Below are 22,993 nucleotides of genomic sequence, written 5' to 3' on the forward strand. Positions count from 1 at the left end.
ACCAGAATCCCTCATGACCTGACTAAAAAGGCTATTATGAGCCGTGTTTAATGATTACATCAGTCAAACTTTGTCGATAAGCTTTATCTGGAAAATGCCTTAAAGAAATTCACTCTATGTGGTTAAAGATAACTTTAAAAAGTTGATTTAAAAATACGAAACCTGGTTTTATTTTGTAGGTCTTAAACGGATATGCCGTATGTCGCAAAGGCTAGCCTGACGTCGTGCGGAGAGGCGGGGGATTGCGAACAGACCGACTGACTGGAGGTCTGCTGCGGACTCAGGCGTAGCGGCAGACAGCAAAATAGGTGGGAAAAGTTGTTGCGAACTACCTCCACGGTTTACACGGAGCACAGAGCGGCAGCAGCTGAGTTTTAAAAGGTCAGTATGTTTTCTGTTACTCCGCGGCGTTTTCGTCCTCTGGTCAGCGCGAGGCGATTGGCTTCTGCCGGAGTTACTTTGTTGCTATGCACGCTGTTGCAGATCGGAGGGTTTGTGAACCTGCAGTGCTTTTGTCCAAGCGTGGAGCGGCTGGAAAATGTCACTGAAATCTTGAGAACTGGTCATTTAACGCAAACGCGGAGCTGCTTTGTATTAATGGTATTTTTACAGGTTGGAAAATTATCACTCCACGTGATAGCATCAGCTTGTATGGCAGACACCCGCAGATTTGGGGAGCTTATTTCCTGGCGGTGTGCTTGGCTATTTGTCCCTGTCAAAGGGGGGGTTTCTCCCCGGCAGGCACGATCCAGCCCCATCCCTCAGTCCTGCGAATTCTTGGTGATACCGAGCCAGATTCCTTTGTTATGAATGCACATGGATTTAACTCCTTTGTGTTGTTTTTCTGCAGTCCGTGGAGGGCTGGAAGGGACCCTGCCCCCCACCTATGCCCCCCTCATCAACACCACCCGCCCCAGGCATGCTTTGGACGTTCAGTGCACACAGTTTACAGACCCAGGCTGCTTGTTTTGAGTGCATGATTGCCGAAGAACGCTGTTTTCATGCTCTGCAGATGCACATATGCGGCATATAACCCGCAGAGATGGAGGGAAATGCAGCAGCAGCAGCAGCAGCAGCAGCACATGTTTGAGTGGATGCTGCTTGCCTGGCCACATCTGTTTTGAATGAAACACAGGGACAAAGGCAGTTCCAGTCTCAGGGTGTTTTGCTGCTTCAGTGGCTGCTCTGCAGATGTATGCAGAGAAAAGCCCAGGTCGTGATCTCTCTGCTGGTGCATACCATGAGTTTCAGCCAGTTGCAACCCAGCCGAGTGCTGATTTTAAATCGCATGCTGGAGTGTTTTACTAAAGTGCATGTTTAAATGACCCTGTTATCTACATATTTGTGTTATGCAACAGCAGCAGTTCACTATAGAGCTTTGCATGAAGGGGCACAAATATTGCCATGAAATTTCTACTGGTATATTCACATTTGATGTCAGTTTTTCTTAGGAAATCACATCCATTGTCATCATCTGTTTTTTCTATCAGTTGAGATTGTCCATATATCTAGTAATGTTCATATTTGTCTTGGAATGTGAATGTCTCATAGAAATGGGCCCTGCTGTGCTGCAGCAAATGTGCATATTAATTAAATGAGTGTATCCAGTAAGAATACATAAAAATGTATTAAAAGGCAAACTTTCTGGCACTGAAGTCTTATGAAAACCAATGATCAGATCCTGAAGAACTGTGGTGCTTTTGAGTCTTTCATACCCATTTTAGGTGTTGAATCACTGCTGCTGTTCCATCATGTTTCCTCACATTTGCGGCTGGCATTGTTTGGGCTCAGAGCAACAAGTTGGCCAGCGTACTCCCTCTGAGACTTCACTGTGCTCTGACACCATGCAGTGACTGGGATTCAGTTCCAGTGAAATTTACTCGGTCTGGTCCTCTGCCAAAACGCTCCAAGACACAGAGGTAGTCGAAAGAGAGAGGGGAGAGTGTGGTTGTAAATTTCTGCAGTATTGTGACTAAAGAGTCGGGTTGAATTTATGGTTAACAGTATGTTTTGTGGCACTGAGTCAGTTGTGAGGCCCTGCACAACCAGCTGGGCTTTTGAGGTTACTCAGGGTTTTACATGCCTCTAGTTACCCCACATTTGGTTTTCTATTTACACTCAACAAATCTTATTTTTCTGCCTTAACAATTATGACAGAATATGATGCATGTTTTTTTATGCATGCTTTCCTAAATAAAGCAATGTAAAATGGGTTTAATTTAACACATAATCCCAAAACAAAGCTTAGTTTGTTTTAGGGATGAGTTTAAAACATGTTTGATCATCACTTAATGATGCTGTGTTATGCTCCTCTGCTCACCTGTATGTTCTCTTCGCTCTCTATTATTAGTGTGAACACATCCATTCAGAAGTGGGTGACATGACCTTGAATTCATATGATGATATTTTTGAAAAGGATTGCACTAGCTGAGATTTAGCAGAGCTACAATCAACACAGAGTAAGGATTCACAATTAACGATGCCCTGTATTATTGGCATGATATCAGCATTGGCAGACTAGGAAATCCTGCCAATATTTACAGATGATAAAGAAGCTGTATAGATCATATATTGGCCTTTACTGTCGGCAAAATGTACAACACAAGGTGCAGATGACTTTTAATTTGTCCACCGACCTCTCTGTGAGGTTTTTATTGCGCAACAGAGCAGGCTTCTTTAACACAGCTTTTCCAAACAGTTTTATTTTGGGTGCTTATATTATTTTACTTTGCACACAGAAACAAAATTATATCACAAAACTACCAGGATCTAACTTTAGCCCCCCTGATGCTGGTAGTCAGTTGTATCTCCTTTTTGCTGGATAACAGCCTGCAGTTGATTGTTGTCGTTTTTAACAAGTCTCAGGCATATTTTCTGAGGAATCCCGCCCAATCCGTCTTTGGCAAATCTCTCCATCTCCTCTAGTTTTGATGGCCTTCTGGCATGGACCTTGGTCTTCAGTTCACTCCACAGATTTTAAATGAGATTTAAGTCAGAGTTTTGTGAAGACCACTCAATAACACTCACTTTGGTCTTCTGGAGGTAGTCCTTCACCAGGAGTGACGAATGTTTTAAGTTGTCATGTTTGAAGACAAGGCGACCACCCAGACCCAGCTTAGCTGTTGTCGGCTTGAAGCTTTCTTTCAAAATCTTCACATATCCTTCTTTTTTCATGATTCCTTCCACCTTTACGAGATTCCCAGTTCCAGACGCACTGAAGCATCCCAGCTGCATACTCCCACTGCCATGTTTCACTGTGGGGACAGTCTTCTTTGGGTTATATGTCTCTCCTTTCTTTCTCCAAACAGAAGTAATGTCTCAGGCTAAAGAACTCTAGTTTAGTCTCATCTGACCAAAGGACATGCTTCCAGTATCTTTCTTCAGGTTGTCCTTAGCAGATTTCAGTCTGCAGAAGTAGACTTGCTCTTGGTCCATTCCTGTTCAGGGCTCTAGTGATGGTCTTCTTTGAGACTACAATCCCTGACTTGGCTAAGTCCTTCACTAGTGTCTTGGCAGTTGTTCTGGGTTCTCTCACTAGTTTTCTTTCCAGAGCCTTTGAAATCTTCCTACATCTGCCAGGCTTGTTCTGGACTAGGGATGGGAACAATTAACTGATGATCAATTAATTGGTCGTTAAGAATTTGGTCAATCACAGGGAATTTAGTCGATCTGATGTTGGCATTTAATAAAGACTCAACACGTCTTACTCTGCACTGCACAACAATATCTACTGTCATGACATTGTGAGTGGGTTTTGTTTTTGTTTTTTGTTTTTTTTAATGAGGCCCACTCTCTGTTATATGATTGGCTATTCACTTTAGATTCCTTCTAACTTTATTTTGTGAAAAAAATGGCAGCCAACTAAGGCTCTTGTTTGTTGTGGTTGTTTTGGGGTTTGAATAATTTTTTGAGATGCTTTCATACTTTTTTACGCATCCCCGCAATGGGAAATACAATAGACCATGCCTTATATTTAAGAGCCCTAGCCTTTCGAAGGGTGAAAATAAATAAATCATTGAGAAACACAGTCGTTAGTTACCTGTTTTTGTTATATTGGAAAATGTTGTGTGTATATACATATATATATATATATATATATATATATATATATGTACACAAACATACATACATATATGCCCATGTATGTATGTTTTTATACATACATAACGATTAATCAATAAATTGATCGTTAACATTATAAATGCTCGAGTTGGCAGGTTTCTTCCAAACGCCCATCCCTATTCTGGACTGTGTGGCTCTCACACTTACACAGCCTTTATTTTACTATGGTACAGAAGAAGAGGCTGACCCGGTCGCTGTCATGCAACATCCTTTACAGTGCTGTTATCATGTGCGTGACTTGGTGCTCTGACAGACGCCTGACTACATCGCTGGCACCTCAGCTGATGGTGTGAACTGTAGATAGTGTGTGAGTGGCGTTAGAGGTCGGGTTACATGAGGATTGTGCTAACACTCATTCAAACAGAATGCGTCTGTTTCTTGAGACTCGGTCATTCATAAAGGCTTGGATTTGTGAGTGTGACATCATGGCTGGAGCTCGTACTGGGACAGGCCTGGACTAGGCTGCTGTCACTAAAAGCTCTGGTATGATGTAACGCTGTGAGTGTGCGTGATGGTGCTGTACAGATGAAACCATTTTAGCTCATAATGAACACGTCCATCCATGTCTCATGGGGTTCTACTCCGGCCCAGACAGCTCTCAGCACCGTAAATCTATTCTGGGTGCATATCTGTCAGTCTGAGCGTCACAGTCTGTGTACATATTCCTTTACATAAGCACAGACCCCTTATAGGCCCAGCCTCGTGCTCTCACGCCTCACTAAAAGCACCTGCTACTGCCGGAGCTACCAGGATGTCAGAGCGAGGCGACTGCTATTTTAGGGAGGAAGAAGGAGAATTTGATATGAGGGGAGCAGCGGCTCAGTAGCCGCTTTTCTGCTGTGGGACCGCTCCTGTTATTTATTTAGGTTGACCGATGCAGGGAGACTCTCTGACGGACAGATCAATGACATGCCTCATCCCAAAACAAACCGTGCAGGAGAGGAGAGGGCCCAGCTGTCCTCTGGCTCACACTCTGACTGTGTTTGATATATCTAGAACATCCCCTCGAGCTTTTAAAGATTTCTGACGCTGTTTTGTAAGAGCTTTTTTTTTTTTTTGGCTTTAGTGACGCTTGGTGATGGAATACAAACGTAATCGTTCCTGTGGATCATAACACAAGCAGTGTCAATTTTGACACAATTTTCACATCAGAGGTCGTGGTGCAGTTCGTACCTCAGTTTTGGGGGCGTGGTTCAGCAACAAGAAGAAAGCCAACCAGAAGTCCTGGTTGCATATTTCTAAGTTTCTCTTGTTTATTATTTTGAACTGGCATTAGGGACACTTACATAACCATGACATCCAAACCGTGATGTTTTGAATCATCACTACAAGTATGCTTCAGAAAACTTGTTGACAGAGTTTGTGGCTGTATGAGCTTCACTGTAGATATCTGGAGTTCTGATGTTACCACATATCTAAAGGCCTAAAGGCAAAAAACCTTCCACAGACGAAACACCACCAACCTGATTTCAGGTGCCATCAAGGGAAAGGCTTTTTCAATAAACTAAATTGTGCAAATTTTAAAAGATGATGCTCTATTGACTCATTGCAACTGGGATATTATCATTAGTGTGGACCTTGTAGCCTATCATATCCTCAAGTTTCATATGCTTAAGTGCTGTATTGTATCACCACACACAGATGTGTCCAGGAAATGGGCTACAAGTGTCGTGCTCCCAGTGTCAATCCACTCTTGAACCACAGACACATGATAAGCTTCTCACCTGGGCTATGGAGAAAAAACTAGAACATTGCTCGCTGGTCTAAAGTCCTGTTTTCAGATGAAAGTAAATTTTAAATTTCATTTGTAAATCTAGGTCCCAGAGTCCTGAGGTGCTTGAAGTTCAGTGTCTTCAGTTTCCACAGTCGGCGACTGTTTAAGGTTAATGTCATCTGCTGCTGTTGGTCCACCGGTCTTTATCAAGTCCAGAGTCAACTCTGTCAGCCGTCTACCAGGTGCTTTTTAGAGACCTTCATGCTTCCATCTGTTGAGAACCTTTATGGAGATTCTGATTTCCTTTTCCAGCAGGACTTGGCACCTGTCCACAGAGAATCCAAAACTACCAGAAACTGTTTTACTGACCATGATAGTACTGTTTTTGATTGACCAGCCAACTGGTCTGACCTGAACCCCGGAGAGAATCTCTGGAGTATTATGAAGAGGAACAAAGATTGACATCTGAGACCCTCACACATCTAAAGACAATTTGTCAGTAAGCTGTTGAGTTTTTAGTCTCAGACTGAGATTTTGCAAAGACTGGTGGTCGCTAACTACAAGACTAGACTGCGATCCCTTTTGAGATTATTTCCCATCATGCATCTGGTGGAAATTCACAACAATTTTTGAGTAGAGAACAAGATGTAGAAGGAGATGGAGATCGCATTTGAGTTAATATCTCTTATAATTCGATGTTTTGAAATCATTTACACAGAGTAGAAATGAAAGTAAAGTTAAACACCAAAGCAACTTTGCATTTTCCTGCAACAACTGAGGAACCGTGTCACTGAGAAACAACAAAAGACTGAAGAAAGACCGCCTTAAAACTGCTAAAATCAAGTCTTATGACCACCTTACATGTAACGACAGAGACAATGGGAGCGAGCTGCGACTTTAGCAAGACTCCCATGATGTTACTCCGACTTTGGAATTTTGTCTGTGACTTTGAAAAGTTGTCAGGTGTAAGGTCGCCTTTATGCTAACAAATTTAAACAGTAACACTAATACAGGAAGTAAAGGCTGTGAAACAGTTTCCTGGTGGAGATTGGTTTTAGCTAAAGTCAGAAAAACATCTTTATTGTCAGATCAGACAAGAAAAAACTGAAAACTGCAATCAGGCAGTCAGATTTTAATCAGAACACATCTAGTTTAATTACTACAAGAAAACTGTTTAAAGATAAAATTTCCACGGATTAAGCCTCTTTATTTTCCTCTAAATGCACAGTATTAGTGTATTTTATTTTAAAATTTCACAATTTTTCTCCTAGGGGAGCATGCCCTGGAGAAGGTTCAGGTTGCCCCAACAGTAGTCCCCTAAAGTCCTCTGAGAATCTCTGTATGGTATTACCATACTACCACCCAATCCTATTGTACATTTTCTTTGGTATTGTTTTGGATTCTTTAGTATCATATCTTATCATATTTTATCCTTTGGCATCTAATTTGATCATTTAGTTATGTATCGTATTGTGTCCTTAAATATTGTTTCCTTTTGTATCACTTTTATTGTATTGTATCTTATTGTATCCTCCTTTTATATCCTACAAGCTTTATCTCTAATCTTTTAGCCATTTTCATTATCTTAAAAATACTACGCTACCCAAATCTTGATATGTACTGAAACTAACAGTCGGTCTAGTCACTGTATGAATGTGTAGTGAGTCTAGAGAGCAGAGCAGATCTATATATAATGAAAGAACTGTATTTTAGGGTGCAGTCTCTGAGGTAATATGAGCTCCAGGGAATTGTTGTAGTCACTGGATCGCCTGCAGGATGAGTGTGTGTGGGGTCATGTTGTCATCACCCTTAGCTCTGCAGAGGACGGTTGGGTTACCAGGCTGGATATCCTGAGCGGTGGTGTCGGTTAGCAGAGCAATCAGTGTAGACTGTCTGTTGTGGTTTTTGATGATCAGAGGGAGGAGATGGCCTGTGGTGTTTACTCCACTCACCAATGGAGTATGTCTGGAAGTAGCTTCTGTCAGAATATGACTGTGTTACAGCGGTAGCACTTTGTGGTTTTGGTAATCAGGTGAGTAATAAGGCAGGTTATGACAGGGTTGGAGGTTTGTACAATGTCATGTTAGCATGTTTGTGTGGTTTGCTGGGTATATTTTCATTTCCTGCACATTTATAATATGCCGTTTATGCCTCTCTTCTCTTTTGAATCCATATTTAATAAGGCTTAAGCTGCTTTCACACTTGAACAAAGTCTTGAAGTTTAAGGGATGAGCTATTTTTATGAAAGCAGACAGCCACGTTTCTTAGGAATGCATGATATTTAATTGTTTTCTGTATCTGATATGCTTTTCTGCTTCTGCGGAGCCGGGATTCATGGCTGAAAATAAAACTGAAACATAAGTCCTGAAGAAGAACTCTAACTGGCCTATATGGAACTGCTTTGATTTTTTTCTAAACTGTCAGGTTGCAGTTATTTTGATCTGCACAAAGTTTGAGGATCTCAAAAGATCCTTAGCTAGTGCTTTCAGACAGACACGGTTCTGGTTCTGGCTCTGGATCCATTCTGGAGTCTCAGAACCTTGTTGCTTTCTGGCAAACCAGCCTGCCTTCACACCAGTTTAAGCAGAACCAAAAGCTGCAGGACATGATGGACATGTATCACCACATCCTGCTCCCCTTTTTGCCCCAAGTCTTTCTTGCTGTTCAGTATTCCTTCTTCAGTTTCTTGAGCTAATTAAGCATTTGGCCTGGTGTTCAGATGAACCCAGCCTTCGCTATCTCTTCCGCAAGTTCACAAGTGTGCTGCTCTCGAGCTTCCAGTATGCAAAAACTTTCTCCAGGTTGTCCTTAGCAGACTTCAGTCTGCAGAAGTGGACTTTTTCTTGTTCCATTCCTGTTCAGGGCTCTTGTGGTGGTTTTTCTTTGAGACTACAACCCCTGACTTGGCTAAGGCCTTCACTAGTGTCTTTGAAAACCTTTAATTATACTTCTCACTCCAGCTCTTGACACTTGGAAACACTGTGATAACTTTGTATGTCCTAACCCTGCCTTGTGAGCATCAACAATTCTTTTTTTCCAGTCTAAACTAATTTCTTTTGATTTTGCTATGATGCTTTCTGAGTGACAGCTCAAGCCCGTACATAAGTTTTTATTCTGAGTGTAAATGTGTACATAACTCAGTTTTAACTTGATTTTACAAGCTCTGAGCGTTACAAAGTTAAAGCACATCAACAGTGGTTTGTGCTGTGGCTCAACAAAAAGGCCCATACTAAAGGGGGCTAATAATTTTGACCCTGATAGTTTTTTTTTTTTTTTTTTTTTAATGGTTGTGTCTCTCTGTGCACAGTACAATAATGTAAGCATCCAAAATAAAACTAGGATGTTTGGAAAATCTGTGTTAACAATTCCTTGATCTGTTTAACAGCATTTAGGAACTACTTGGGAAAACTGACATTTTCATAGGGGGGCTAGTTATTTTGTCCTCATTTGTATTTACTTACATGCTACTTGAAATCATCCCAGTCTAAAACAGCATCTCTGTCAGCTCTTCTGTTGATTTTACTGACAGATTCTGGTTTGAACTTGTGGAAGGTTTTGTATCTTAAATTGTACCTTGTGACATTTAACAGAAAAATCTCTCTGCGTTTCCTCCTGTAGGTCAAACGTTCCTGCAGTCAGACATGAGGAGCCCTCCAGGCCTGTGTTGTTGAGCTGCTGAGGTCAGAGATCAAGCACTTGTTCCGGCAGTCATGGCTGACAAAGAGGGGCTACCCGTCGCCCCAGGCCAGGTCTACATTGAGGTGGAGTACGACTATGAGTACAAAGCCAAAGACAAGATGGTAACCATCCGCCAGGGGGAGTGGTACATGCTGGTTAAGAAGACCAACGAGGATTGGTGGCAGGTGAGGAAGGAGGAGGGCACAAAGGCATTTTATGTGCCGGCACAGTATGTTAGGGAGGTACGCCGGGCACTCATGCCCCCTCAGAAGCCCGCTGTGAGGGCCAAGCCTACTGTTCTGGATATCTGCCGTGCGTCTAATGAAAACCTTAACAGACCCCAGCCGGAAATGTCCAGCTTTGGGCGTCCGTCACCCTCCTCCACCCCGTCCCCATCCTCTGATCGGGTCACTCCACCAGCTTTGCCAAAGGATTCTAACCAGAACCTGGGGAGTCCTCTTCACTGCAAGGTGGTGGCCGAACTGGTGCTTCTTCACAACAACAACAACCATCACCACGCTAACAACTCGACTTTACCAAGGACAAGGGCAGACTCGCCTCCGCTTAAAGTGGGGAACAACCACAGCAAAAGTCCAGACAGTGATAAGGCGTCTTCACCAAGCGAGCTGGTGGGAGACGGGCTGAACAAGCTCCACAATGACTCTGAGTCTGGAGATGAGCTCAGCAGCAGCTCAACCGAACAAATGCAGGTAAGATGCTGTTGTACGGTTTGGAGAGATGGCTCAGGTTTCTTTTATTGGTTGTGTCGAGTTTTTTGCTTTGCTTTTAAGTGACCTAAAGTCAGTCTCTATACTTTGGGTCCTTCTCTGCTGCCATGCAAACAGGAAATTTGAAGTACTGACTCCCATGAGAAGGCTTGGTTTTGTCCATCTTTGTAATCTCAATCATGTCTTCAGTTCCTCTCTTTGTCTCTTCCACTGTATTCAGTTTATTTCTCTCCCTGTGCTCATTTTGCTCCCCTGGGCTGGCTGCAGATAACCGCCCTCGTCCCCATCAGATTCTGAGATATTGGCTGTTCAGAGATTGCATGTTCGTCATCTCCCGTCCCTCGCAGAGCCACATTCATCCATCAGCCCCTACACTGCTCCACCTCAAACAATTTTGTGCCTCATTTACCAGATTTGAAGAAAGCAGCAACAGTTGCAGGTGCTTATTAAATCTTCTGCTGTTGCCTCAGGACTGCAATTTGTCTGGATTGTACAGATGTGCTTTTTTGGTTGGCGGCTGCTGCAATTGGGTCATTAGAGACTAAATGGTACATTCACAGCTCACTGTTTAATAGAGGGCTTTGTAATTGAGAACCATTAGCCACATTTAATACAAGCAAATGCCAAAAACAACTCATTGGTTATGTGCTTTTCTTGTGTTGCTGCCACTTTTGCTTTTTGGGTTTTAAAACATAATGTAATGCTTTATTGCAGAAAATGTTGAAGGAGTGTGCCCTCCAACACAGGCATAGAATAAGTTCAGTCAAAGGGCTGCATGTGAACTAATATTCCTTCTGACATTGGCATTTACATTTGTCATGCATGTTAAACCAGGTGCACATAGATAAGGCGTTGGATGTATAAACTTGAAACTCCAATTCCAAAAAGTTGGAACGTTGTGCAAAATGTGAATAAAATGTACTCCTTTTTACTTATGATTAGCTATTTCCCCCACAATGAAAACATATTCAATGTTCAGTCTGATCGACTTTTTTGTTTTTTGGATATATATAGGTTATATGAAATTGATAGTGAAATTGAGTTGAAGTTCAATGCATTTCAAAAAAGATGGGACAGGATGCAGGAGCATGTTTGCCACTTTCCAATCCTGTTTGATGTGCATCTTAAGTTGCTCAACAGCGCAGGGCTTCTGTTACGGTATTTTGTGCTTCATACATCTTCAATAGAAGACAGCCCCACCCCTGGCACTATACTGGCTTTGAACTTTGCATTGATAACAATCTGGATGGAGCTTTTCCTTTTTTAGGCCAAAAGACTCGACTGCTGTTATTTCTAAGACACAATGTGTAATATGGACTTGTCAGACCACAGTGCACCACTGAATCCTCTTGTGATACTATAGACTATAGGTGATGAAATATCTAAATCCTTTGCAGCTGTATGTTGAGGCACGTTGTTATTAAATTGTTGGACTATTTGTCAATGAAAGTGGTGAACCCGCACTATCTTTGATTGTAAATTACAGTCTTTGCCAAAGACCATATTTTGTCTTTAACATGTCCCAACTTTTTTGGAATTGGTGTTGCTTGAGTAACAGCTCCCCTAATGCCCTTTGAAGTATTATAAAATGTAAAAGTTGCCCCTTCAGAAAGAGCAAACAGAGGCTTCAAGGACATAAAATCATGCTTATCAAGTAGAGCTAACAGCTGCGAGTCAAGGCTGATGTCCTTTGTTTTCATACTCATGAAGAGCCATGTGATAAGGGCCAGACGAATCAGGGAACACTTTGTGACTATCCAAGCAAACCAAGGAAACGTGGAAATAATCAGTGTTGTTTCCAGAAACTTGTTTTCCCTCTAAAAGAAGGTCAGCAGTACCTTTTTACCTTGCCATTTCAGGGGCCTTAAAAAATGCTAATAAGGGTGAAAGTGAGGTGCTTAACCAAAACAGTAGTTGTGGGCTGTAAAACAAAACTTAGTAGTATTGATGTTGCCCCGCCCTGTCCCTACACATCTAGTATTGATAACTAAGGCCTCCTCCCACCTCCATCGTATTTGTCTGAGCCAGGAGAACAGGAGAGTGAGAGGAAGGCAGCAGGAACTGGGACGCATCCTCCCTCGTCTGCAGCGGAGGAAGATCAAACAGAAAAAGGAGGAGATTTCCAGACAGTGGGAGTCCGAGCTGCACCGCTCTTCTGAGCCATTTTTGGGGGTGGCTGTATCCAGGCAGGGTCAGCTTGTTTGAAGGCTCCAAGTGCTGCTTGTGTTCTTTGTTCCACAGGCTGCAGCAGCCTCCTCCACCGTGGAGCGAACAAAGAGATGGGCTTGAATGGAAAGTAGGTCATATCTGCTGAGGATCAGTCTGTTGCCCCCAGTCGCCCCGCCGTGGGGACCACGCTGTGAGGAAGCGTGAATGCCATGTGTGATGCGCCAAGTGAAGGAAGGGAAAGTGAGAATGGACTTATGCTAACACGGTTTACAACTTCAGAGCCTCACAAGCAGGACAGCTAAATGGTTTGTAGGTTAGAACTGACGTACCTTCAAAAAGCCCCCATCAAGGCGAGAAAAACGGTTGTTTTCTGTGTTAGCGCCTGCCTTCGCCAACCTTTTTGAATTCATTTCACGCTTGTCAAACCACGCAGGCCAAAATAAACGAACATTTCACTCTCAGCCATTTACATTTGCATGGACAGCTCTTTGCAGTGTTTTGTGACAGGCTACAGTATGCTGTAGGGGTGGATAAGAAGCAGACAGCCAGCAGGATTCAGGGAAACCTACCAGTGAAGTCTGTGGTCGCCGGGGCAGGTGGACACCCACTCCCCTCGCTTTTTGTGCCTTTGTGGTGTTGTTTTAGTATGTCCTGTTTGGCCTGTTGCCAGGCAAATGAATGACCCTAGAAAAACCCAATTCTTTCAACTCCTGTACTTCCACAGCTTCCTGTCAGTGCTGAGCTGCTGACAAGCTGAGCCTGCATGGAGACAGAAAACAAGGGGATCAATTGTGACGTGCTGTAGTGAGCAAACAGGTTTCTGAAACTTACTTTTACAAGAATCTGGATGACGCTTAAATCATTTGATAACCAGGGCTTTTAGGATTAATTGCATCAATTGCAATTAAGGTCCACAATTAGTGCACACATTTTAAAAAAAATCGTGACTACTCACATGCTTTAGGGTCCATGACATTTTCGGTGGTAGCAAAATACTGCCAAGAAGATTCCCAAATTTTGGTGATAAATGGTTGCAAACTAAAAAATTATTAAACCAGGGTATGACAATGTCACTGCTGTAAGAATCAAATTAGAGCTGCTTGATAGGAGAGGAGCAGGAAGTAACAGTGATGTTCAGGACAGCAGAATGGAACAACAGAAGCATGATGCATAGCTGCACCCACATCTCTGCTTGACACTGCAGTGCTCTCAACACTGACCAGTGTTATCAACTGAAGTAATTCTCGAACAGACCAGGGCATCACATGTTTTTATGTGAAAATACAAACATTTTAGTGTTTAATTCAGCTCATCCAAACAAAATACACTGATTACATGTTGTATGTTATTGCTGCCTGTGTGTTTAGGGATGTCATGATAGCAGAATTTAAAACTTTAAGTCTGATAGTAAGAATGATACTAAGCAAGAAGTTTGTCACAACTAGGACTCTTCCAAGAGTTGGTTGCCCAGCCAAACTGAGCAATCAGAGGAGAAGGGCCTTAGTAAGAGCCGACCAAGAACCTGATTGTCACTCTGATCCGGGCTTTATGGCAGAGTGGCTAGACAGAAGCCTCTTCTTACATGAAAGCATGCTTGGAGGTTGCAAAAATCTTCATGTGAAAGCCGGGCATGCTTTCATGCATTCTAAAAAAATTGAAGGGGGTCATGAATAATTTCTGAATGCACTGAATATCCAAAGAAACCTAGCTCCTCCCTGTATTTTCATGTCACCTTGTTTCCAGGTCTTTTATAGTGTAAGCCCTGTGAAATTATCAAAACATGTGATTTGTCGATGAGCATTTACTCTTTCTTTCTTCACTGCTGCACATTTCCCATCTTCTCTTTCTCTCTCTCTCCCTGGGTTAAAGTTTTATCAATGAGATTTTGATCAGATGAGAGCTCATCAGTGAGCTAATCTTCAGACTGACTGGAGGTTGCCAGCCCTGTAATAGACTGTTATATTATTATATTATTAAAGCCAATTAATTTGAAAGAAGAGATTTCACTCCTTAACAGGCAAATCAGATTTAAAACTTTTCTTTTGACTTGTATTAGCAAAGTGTCATACATGTGCTGTCCTTAAGAAATGAAAAATATGATAAAAACATGTATTGCAAAGACACCAGAATTTCAAAATTTGATGGAGTAAATCAACAATAATATAGACATCTGTTGTGGATAATTAACATTTGTACTTAAATTTTTCTTGCAATTCTAACACACTATTCATGCTGCAAAGATACATCACATCATCAATGCATTTGTGCAATTTTAGCATCACTTAGGAGCTTTTTTTTTTTTTTTTTTTTGACGCACATAGTCTTTCTTAAGAAAAAGGGTCAGAGTATCAGAGTATTTGACAGGCAAAATTATAATTTCTGTATGTTGTATAGCATTCAAAACAAAAGTTAGGAGTCACTGCACATTCAAATGTCCTCTCTGGAACAGCTTTTTGTAGAACACTAGAACCTGGACTGTGTTCTCTGTGACCAACAACCAGACTAGATGTGTGCAAATCATTCAATAATACGATAAATCACAGTGCTGTTTCATGTTTCCTGTATGCTTCTTGGACCAAAACATTGGCCCCTCTCTTCCTTCTTACACAAGAAGCTCCTGGATGAATGGACCGACAGCCGGATTGATGGATTTGTTGCTGTCATGCCTCCGCTCGAGTGCCAGCTGGCCACCTCTAATTGATTAGATTTGATCTCTGGGTGACGATTAACGCCTCTGTGTGTCTGCATGCTTTCCATATGTAATTTGCTTATCTCTGGGACTCTGGCAGCAGCAGATTGCCATGGCCCACTCCCCTCCTCTCCTCCTCAGCACCATGAGAGGTAACTGGAGTCTGCTGACACCCCTCCCCGCTAAAAGCACAGCTCCTATGCTCTTAAGGGATTGGCAAAATAAACCTCTTTCCACACTTCTCAAGACCCTGGCAGAGGGATTCAGTGTTTATTTTCTAAAAGAATGTGGAAAACCATATGATTTAAGCCTGTTTTTCACGTAAACATTCTGGGTTTCTCTATGCAGATTCTCTTTTAGAGAGATGTTTTCCCTTTTTTTTTAAATTCAACACTCCGGTAAAAACAAGCCCACACAGAGACCTAATCCTTACAAAGAAAGTTAGTCTGAATTGTGCTATTTTGAAATCCATTTACTCATATCTACTGGTGGGAAAAGACCTTTTGAAATGGCTCCATTTCTTTCCAAAACACAGGGACTTAATGAGTGGCTCCTCTTTGGGGTTGTTGTTTTTTTCTCCTGAGATGTGTCACAGTGGGGGAAGATGCGGTGGCCCGGGATGTGTTTGTGTCTGTGGCTTTTCACTGTGGAGCCATGCGGGCTGCCCTGCACTTGCTCACTGTCTGATTAGATGGACCTTGAGAGGCCCCCACATCCCTGCTTTTATACCACACACTCTAAACAAGGCATCCTTCACTGACGGCCCTCCCTTTCTTTCACAACTCTGTCACATTTAGCTGTTAAGAAACGCCCCCAAGTCTGTCATGTGAAGCACTACCAGTGCTAATTTTGACAGCTCTTTTAAAATGTGGTCTAAATTTATAGATTGGAAAGCCTTTTAGTCTTAGTTGACATGTTGTCGTTTCTACTCTTGATAGTTTTAGATCATTAGAGGTCCTTACATTTTAGTCTTTACTTGTAGTCATTAACATTTATTGTCTTTGCATGACTGTGGTGCATATCATACTTGTGGGATTTAAAAGGTACTGCATATCTGGCACTGATGTATTTTGAGCACATGAATTGATTAGCCTTTGGCCAAAGGGCTTCTTAGTTCTACTCGTCCATGCTCTGAACCCCGACAGACCGGGATAGTGGGTGTTGTAGGTGAGAGCAGAGCAGAGAGACAGTGATGTCTCCTCCTCCCTGAAATTTGTATTTATGTCCCCGGTTGCCCTGTGGACATTTTTTCCCATTCACCACAATAAACAAATCTACAGTTACCAATAATACTGGTAACTGTTCTGTCTCTAGTTTATAGGAAAACCAGGGATTTCCATAGAGTTTAAACCCTAAATTCAGCCATCTACCTGTAAGGTATTTCATGCTTCTCAGAAATCTCCTGCCTATAACTGCAGTGACATAACTGGCCTGTAAACGTATCTGGACTGAATCTCAAAGGGCTTCAAAACAAAAGGAAACAGCTGAGTGGAGGCCAGAGTGTGTCTGAGCCTGCTGTGTGGTCTTCCTGTTAGCTGGCGGTGCCTACAGGAGGAAGGAGAAGGAGGAAGAGGGAGGGGGCCGGGGGCACGGAGAAATGGGTACATAGTGTGAGAGCCCCAGGCTCTGACAGAGCCGCCGTAGCCCCGATGGGATGGCAGAGACCCGGGGACAGAAGGCCAGACAGATATGTTTTCATGTTTGGGTGAATCTGAAGATTAACTGAAGCAGTAACCCTCTGAATGACTGCAGCTAGGGGTGCGCGATAAGACGATCTCAGATCGTGAAGAAATAGAATGTACTGACAATCTGCTTAATCTGTTTTATCGTAGGATAGGCTCTACTACTTCTTGCTCTTTGCTTCAAATCAAAGTGTCAAAATGTGCTTAATAAACAGTAAAGTAGATTTTAAAACACAGACAAAGACACATAATAATTCTAAAGTGGTGCAGAAAATTTAGAAATTGGTTCCAGACAGAATAGATCAGAATGCAGGAAAACAAATGTTTTGAATTTTAATATATTGTGGGATAAGACCTCTACACCCCCCCCCCCACACACCACCACACACACACACATATATATATATATATATATATATGTGTGTGTTTATATATATATATAAACACACACATATAATGCATTGGCCAACAGGATGGTGCAGAGGAATTAGAGAAAAATCAGAGAAAAGGTTGTTTTTTCTGGTCACTAACTTGCAAATTTGTCTTAGAAATTTAATGAAAAAAATTGTGATAAAATCGAGATCGTCATCTGGCCATAAAATAATCGTGATATGATGTTTTTTCCATATTGCCCACCCCTAACTGCAGCTCTGAGATGAATGACTTGAAGGAGCAACATTACAAGGTCACCATTAAAGATGGAGGAGAGCATTAAAACTGGATGTCTTGAATGTCTGAGTGTGTGTTGGGATGAACATAAATGTGGATAGACTGTGCATTGTGTGTGCTGATGTTGCTCTTAACATGGCTTGGCTCTGCAAAGTTGTATGTTTGCTGACTTGTGCAAGAGAGCAAAGGCTGAGTGTGCAGTGGGGCTTGGCGGTGCATTGAAATAGATGAGATGTGGGGGAGAATGGGACTTCTAAGTGCTCTGTGATATTGTTCACTCTTAGAAAGGTTTGATCAGGTTTGTTCTACTTTTTCATTATTCAGTGATGCAAGTTTTCCTTGAGCTCAGTGTTTGAACTTATCAATACGCCATTCAAAAGCTTACGTCTGTTATCTATTAAGGCTTGTGAATTAAGCCAACCAACAAGTACATTGCATCATACATAAAATGAACCAAAATGCAGCTGGGTTAGAATTGGGTTAGAAAAACTCAGTCAATTATGGCCAACTCTAGCTGCTGCTGCAAGTAGTATACAGACAGATGGTATTGGCTGCTGCTGTGAGACAGTTATTCTCCTCCTCACCTCAAATCAGCCATGAGCACCCAAACTTTGTAGCAAGTCTCGTTAGTTAAAAAGAGTTATCTAAAATTCAAATCTTTGCTGAAATTGTCCCCTTTAAAAACTATTTAGTTCATTTAACAAGGTTGCAAAAGGCACCTTATGACGTGTATCAGGCAAAGGTAAGGCTGAAGAAAGTTACCAAAATGTGTTCAAATGTAATGCAAAGAAAAGGGAAATTCAAGGTTTTGCAGAAGACTTTTTAGATAGTTGGTTGTTAAGTTTTCTCCCAATAATGTAAAGTAGAAAAGGTATATTGTGCTTGTATAAGTTCTCTAAAAGAAAATAATTGATAGTGGCTTTTATGAGTGATGTTCCTGGGGTGTTTTTTTTTTTTACCTGGCTAAATGCACCTTTAAATTGTTTTTAACTTACAAGTCTAAAGCAGAGAAAATGCTCAGAAAAGACTCAAATTGATCACAGGGTCGTTGTGTCAGTGGTGTGATGTGAGGCTGGTATGTTGAGTACAGTGGGGCTAATGTTAGCAGTTAGACTTCACTCCTTTGTAGATTAATATCATGCTTAATGTGTTTACTCATCACTTAGTATAACCCTCAACATCCTACATACAACTATATTTCCATTTTCTAGTTCAAAACACTGCCGTGCCACAATGTTTCCACAAGATGCTACCCATTAAGCTCCTCGTGTTTATGTCTGGCAGAGAGCTGGCTCTGACAAGAAGGCCACAGCCATCAACTGAAGCAAAACTGGTGGCAGGAGGCATTCAGATCTGTAACACCTAGCACCGAGCACCTACTGCTAACATAACTTTAGAGTCATGCAAGATTGGAGACACTTGGCCAGAGCATGGTGGAATGATCTACGACAACAAGCAGTAAACCCCGAGTGAACTGATTTCTAATGTTGCAGACGTGCATTGATTAATTTGTGCATCATTTTCTTATCCAAGGATCTACTGACAGATGCACTCAGATCTTTGACATAAAGGGTGATTATATGATCAGATCAGATTAATGTAACACTGAGGTTGTTGGGATTCCTATACCAGTTTGGAAATACATGCGATGTGAGAAAGTACACATTTATGCACTGATCTGCTTTATCAGTTTTAATGAACTTTATGTTTTGCTTTATTAAGCAGTGCTTTATGTTAGCATTATAAACCAGAATCAGTTCTTCTTCACTGCCTGGAAGCACTCTATGCATAAGCTCCCATTTTTAGAATGGCGAAGAAGAACCAAAGAAGAAAAAAGTAGCTGATGCAGTTTCAAAGTTTAGAGCAGTGTGACATTCAATAATCTCGGTATGTATTTGTTAAAAAAAATTGCCCGACTGGTGTTGTTTTTTATAACAAGAAGTGACACAAGTTGTTAAAACTTAAATAACTTTTGACTGATAAATCGTAGCCCGGAACTTTTATCCTTTTGAAGCTAGCCATTGTGCCATTCCAATGATACTATCCATGCTATCATTGCCGTTATTCAAGCTTTTCTAGTGAGCCTGGAACTTGGGTAACTTTTCAGGGACTTTAAAGATTAAATCCTCACCAGTAGTTATGATATTGAACGTCTTTTTATTCATTTTTAATCCGTTTTGGATAATATCTCGTAACTAGCTCAAATGCTAACAAATGCTAATTGTTGCTTTGTGAGAGGCTTGCAACCAGTGGCAGCTGTTCCATCATCACATTAGGTTTTGTCAAACATGAAGTGTCACAGAATGGCTGTACATTACAATTCTATTTGCTGAGCCATGTTCTGAGTCACCGTAGGGCTCAAATAATGTGTCAGTTTTCCACAGCACAGCCTATCAAGAAAGTTTACACCAGTTTCGGATTGGTACTCTGTATCGGCCGATACCCAGTACCTTATAGGAACACCTCTGCCCCACACTACAACTAGTAACAGTCAAAGGTGTGAAGTTGAGGCAGTCCTAAGTCTCAGGGCTGACTGTCAATTCTATGCTGTGTAGCTGTCAAGACTGTTTTTTTTAACTTTGTAAAAAAAAAAAAGTCAGAATTCTGATGTTTTTTCCCCTCAGAATTTGAAAAAACAAAGTTGGATCAAATTTTTTTTCAGTTGCCCTACTTTTCCTCCTAACTTTTACACATTAAAACATTTATTCTTTATCTACTCTATCTGTGATGGGCCCCTATCGCCCAGACAAAAAAGGCCAACTGATAGCTGTCTGGTTTTCTCCGGTGTGTAGCAGAATGTGTGCATTGTTCAAATAAAGGACAGCAAACTGGCTGATTGCAGGACCTTTCTCTCACTCTTTAAGATCCCCGGAAGCTCTTCAGAAAAGACCTGTTTCCTAACCTTCTCACACCACAATAACCTGCTAATTACACGTTTCTTAGCCTGCAGAGTCTAAAATCTGTCACAGAGCTGTCTTTACAACCAATCTCCAAAATCAGCTAAAATCTTCTGAAGTAACTACAAGTGAGTACGTGCTTTTATTACATAATGAGCTGGTAAATACCACCACATATGAGCGCAGGCAGAGCTGTAAAGAGTCTCCTGTTGGCCGTGCCTCATAATCTGGAGCTCCGCCGAGAGTCTTACTCCCGGACCGGCTGAAAAGGAGGCCCCTGCTTGTTTTCCAGTGCATGCTTGACATTCCTGCCTCTGTGCCTACACACACAGACACAGAGAGGCTGGATAAGTCAATGAAGGTCTGCTCTCCGTTCAAAAGCAAAGCGCCGGTCCTTTCAGTAATCTAATATTAAACCTGAGCCAATAGTGCATCCCCTGTGCTCATGTGAGAGTCTGTCAGCCTGTGTTCTTTCTACTTCTCCTCTCTTTCCTGTGTCTGGGCTTTTTAGTTTCTCTTCTACTTTTCTTTTTCACCCTGTCTCACTGGCTTCCTCTTTTGCTGTCAGCCTCTGCTCACCTGTCTCTCCCTTTAACCTTTGAACTGAATCGTGTTGTCAGATGTGGTCTCAGTGAGGAAACTCTGGTCTGCACTTCAACCTGTGACCACCACCTTTTTTTTCCCCTACATCCTTCCTGATCCATGCTCCTATGATATAACAAGAGGATTAAACCCACAAGCCCCCAGGGTCTGAGCCTTCAAGACGACCACAAGAGCCATTTTTGACATCAGGCTGGAGGTTTAGCAGAGTTGTGTCTGTTGTGTAAGGTGGAGGATTACACCTTGGTAATTCTTCCCAAAGTGGTGGATAACAGTTGAGCTGTTCTCCTGTTTTAAAGTCATTTCTATTTAGGTTAAAGGTGCCTAGTTCCACGAATTCCGGTGTTGAGGTGAAGCATCCGATGATGCCAACAATATGTGATAAAATATTCACCTCTTGTTTATTTTAGGAACACGGTGGAAACCCTTTTGTAACAGATCATTATTTATTTCTCCCATTAGAGCTGGAGTGACTCATCTGTCATTTATTATAGAAATACTTCACTTTGCGTCACCACATCGTAACGGATTTGCCTGCTTAAAAAAGGGTTCTCCCCTTAAACTGGGCTGCAGCTAAAAATAATCTCCCATGATGATTTTTCATCAAACTGGGAGAAGGTTTTAGGCCAAATAATTCTGTGTTGTGTAATTCCTCTAAAATGAAAATTCTCATCACAGCAGTAAAAATGCTCTGCAGGAACAACTGAAGACAAAGAATTCAAGACCTCTTTGTCAAGTTAGTAGTGTCATGCCATATATATATATTTTTTACTTTGATTACCAATTCAGATCTTCCAATTGGATTGCTCTCTCTTCCTGATTATACCTGATAGTGCAGTTTTTAAGGCTGGTATATGATTAATACTGCAAATATGTACCGCTGATGCTATAAATACTGGCAGAAACTTTCATATCTGCAGATACTAATTAACTTAATATCTGCTGATACTGATATCTTGCCAAGTTGAAGTTACAGTTGATGCAAATGACAGTCAGTATGATTTTCAAGTCATCAACCATTAGAGCATAATTCAAATTTTATTGAACAAACCTCCAGATGGTAACTATTTCTTTTCAAAAATAAAAAACTCAAAATACACTGCTCCAAATTATTATGCACAACAGAGTTTCAAAACATTTTATAGGTTTTAAAGAACTGAAAATGGTCATGTTTTGAATTTGCAGCATTAGGAAGTCATATTTACTGAAATAAAAAGCTATTTCAATCAAAAGCATCTTAACAGGCAAACTTACATGTTCACATAGGCCCCCTCTTTGATATCACCATCACAATTCTTACATCTTTTGAACTTATGAGTTTTTGGAGAGTTTCTGCTTGAATTTCTTTGCAAGATATCAGAATAGCCTCCCAGAGCTGCTGTTTTGATGTGAACTGCCTCCTACCTTCATAGATCTAGCTTGAGGATGCTCCAAAGGTTCTCAATAGGGTTGAGGTCAGGGGAGGATGGGGGCCACACCATGAGATTCTCTCCTTTTATGCCCATAGCAGCCAATGACACAGAGGTATATGAGATGGTGCATTGTCATGCATGAAGATAATTTTGATATCCTGGAGGCATGGTTCTTCTTTTTGTACCATGGAAGAAAGTGGTCAGTCAGAAACTCTATATACTTTCCTGAGGTCATTGTCACACCTTCAGGGACCCTAAGGGACCTACCAGCTCTCTCCCCATGATTCCGGCCCAAAACATGACTCCGCCACCTCCTTCCTGACGTCGCAGTCTTGTTGGGACATGGTGGCCATCCACCAACCATCCACTACTCCATCCACTACTCCATCCATCTGGACCATCCAGTATTGCATGGCACTCATCAGTAAACAAGACTGTTTGAAAATGAGTCTTCATGTATTTCTGGGCCCACTGCAACCGTTTCTGCTTGTGAGCATCGGTTATGGGTGTCTGAATTGTAGGTTAATGCATGACTGAATGCCTCTGGAGGATCCGACACCTTGAGGTTGGTGGGACTCCAAAGACACCAGCAGCTTCAAATACTTGTTTGCTGCTTTGTGATGGCATTTTAGC

The 22,993-nt window shown here is 41.7% G+C and overlaps 1 protein-coding gene across 6 annotated transcripts in view; it reads left to right on the forward strand.

Moving 5' to 3' along the window:
• Window positions 1–241: 241 nt before the first annotated feature.
• The window catches only part of arhgap12b (Rho GTPase activating protein 12b), a 110,407-nt gene continuing 87,655 nt past the window's right edge, over window positions 242–22,993 (forward strand). For all 6 annotated transcript variants that reach the window (XM_041814217.1, XM_041814219.1, XM_041814218.1 and 3 more), the window contains exons 1-2: window positions 242–381; window positions 9,455–10,224. In XM_041814217.1, the coding sequence (XP_041670151.1) occupies window positions 9,547–10,224 (678 nt within the window). In that variant the 5' untranslated portion in view covers window positions 242–381; window positions 9,455–9,546. The remainder of the gene's footprint in view (window positions 382–9,454; window positions 10,225–22,993) is intronic.

This window comes from Cheilinus undulatus, linkage group 19 (genome assembly GCF_018320785.1).
Source record: "Cheilinus undulatus linkage group 19, ASM1832078v1, whole genome shotgun sequence".
NCBI lineage: Eukaryota > Metazoa > Chordata > Actinopteri > Labriformes > Labridae > Cheilinus > Cheilinus undulatus.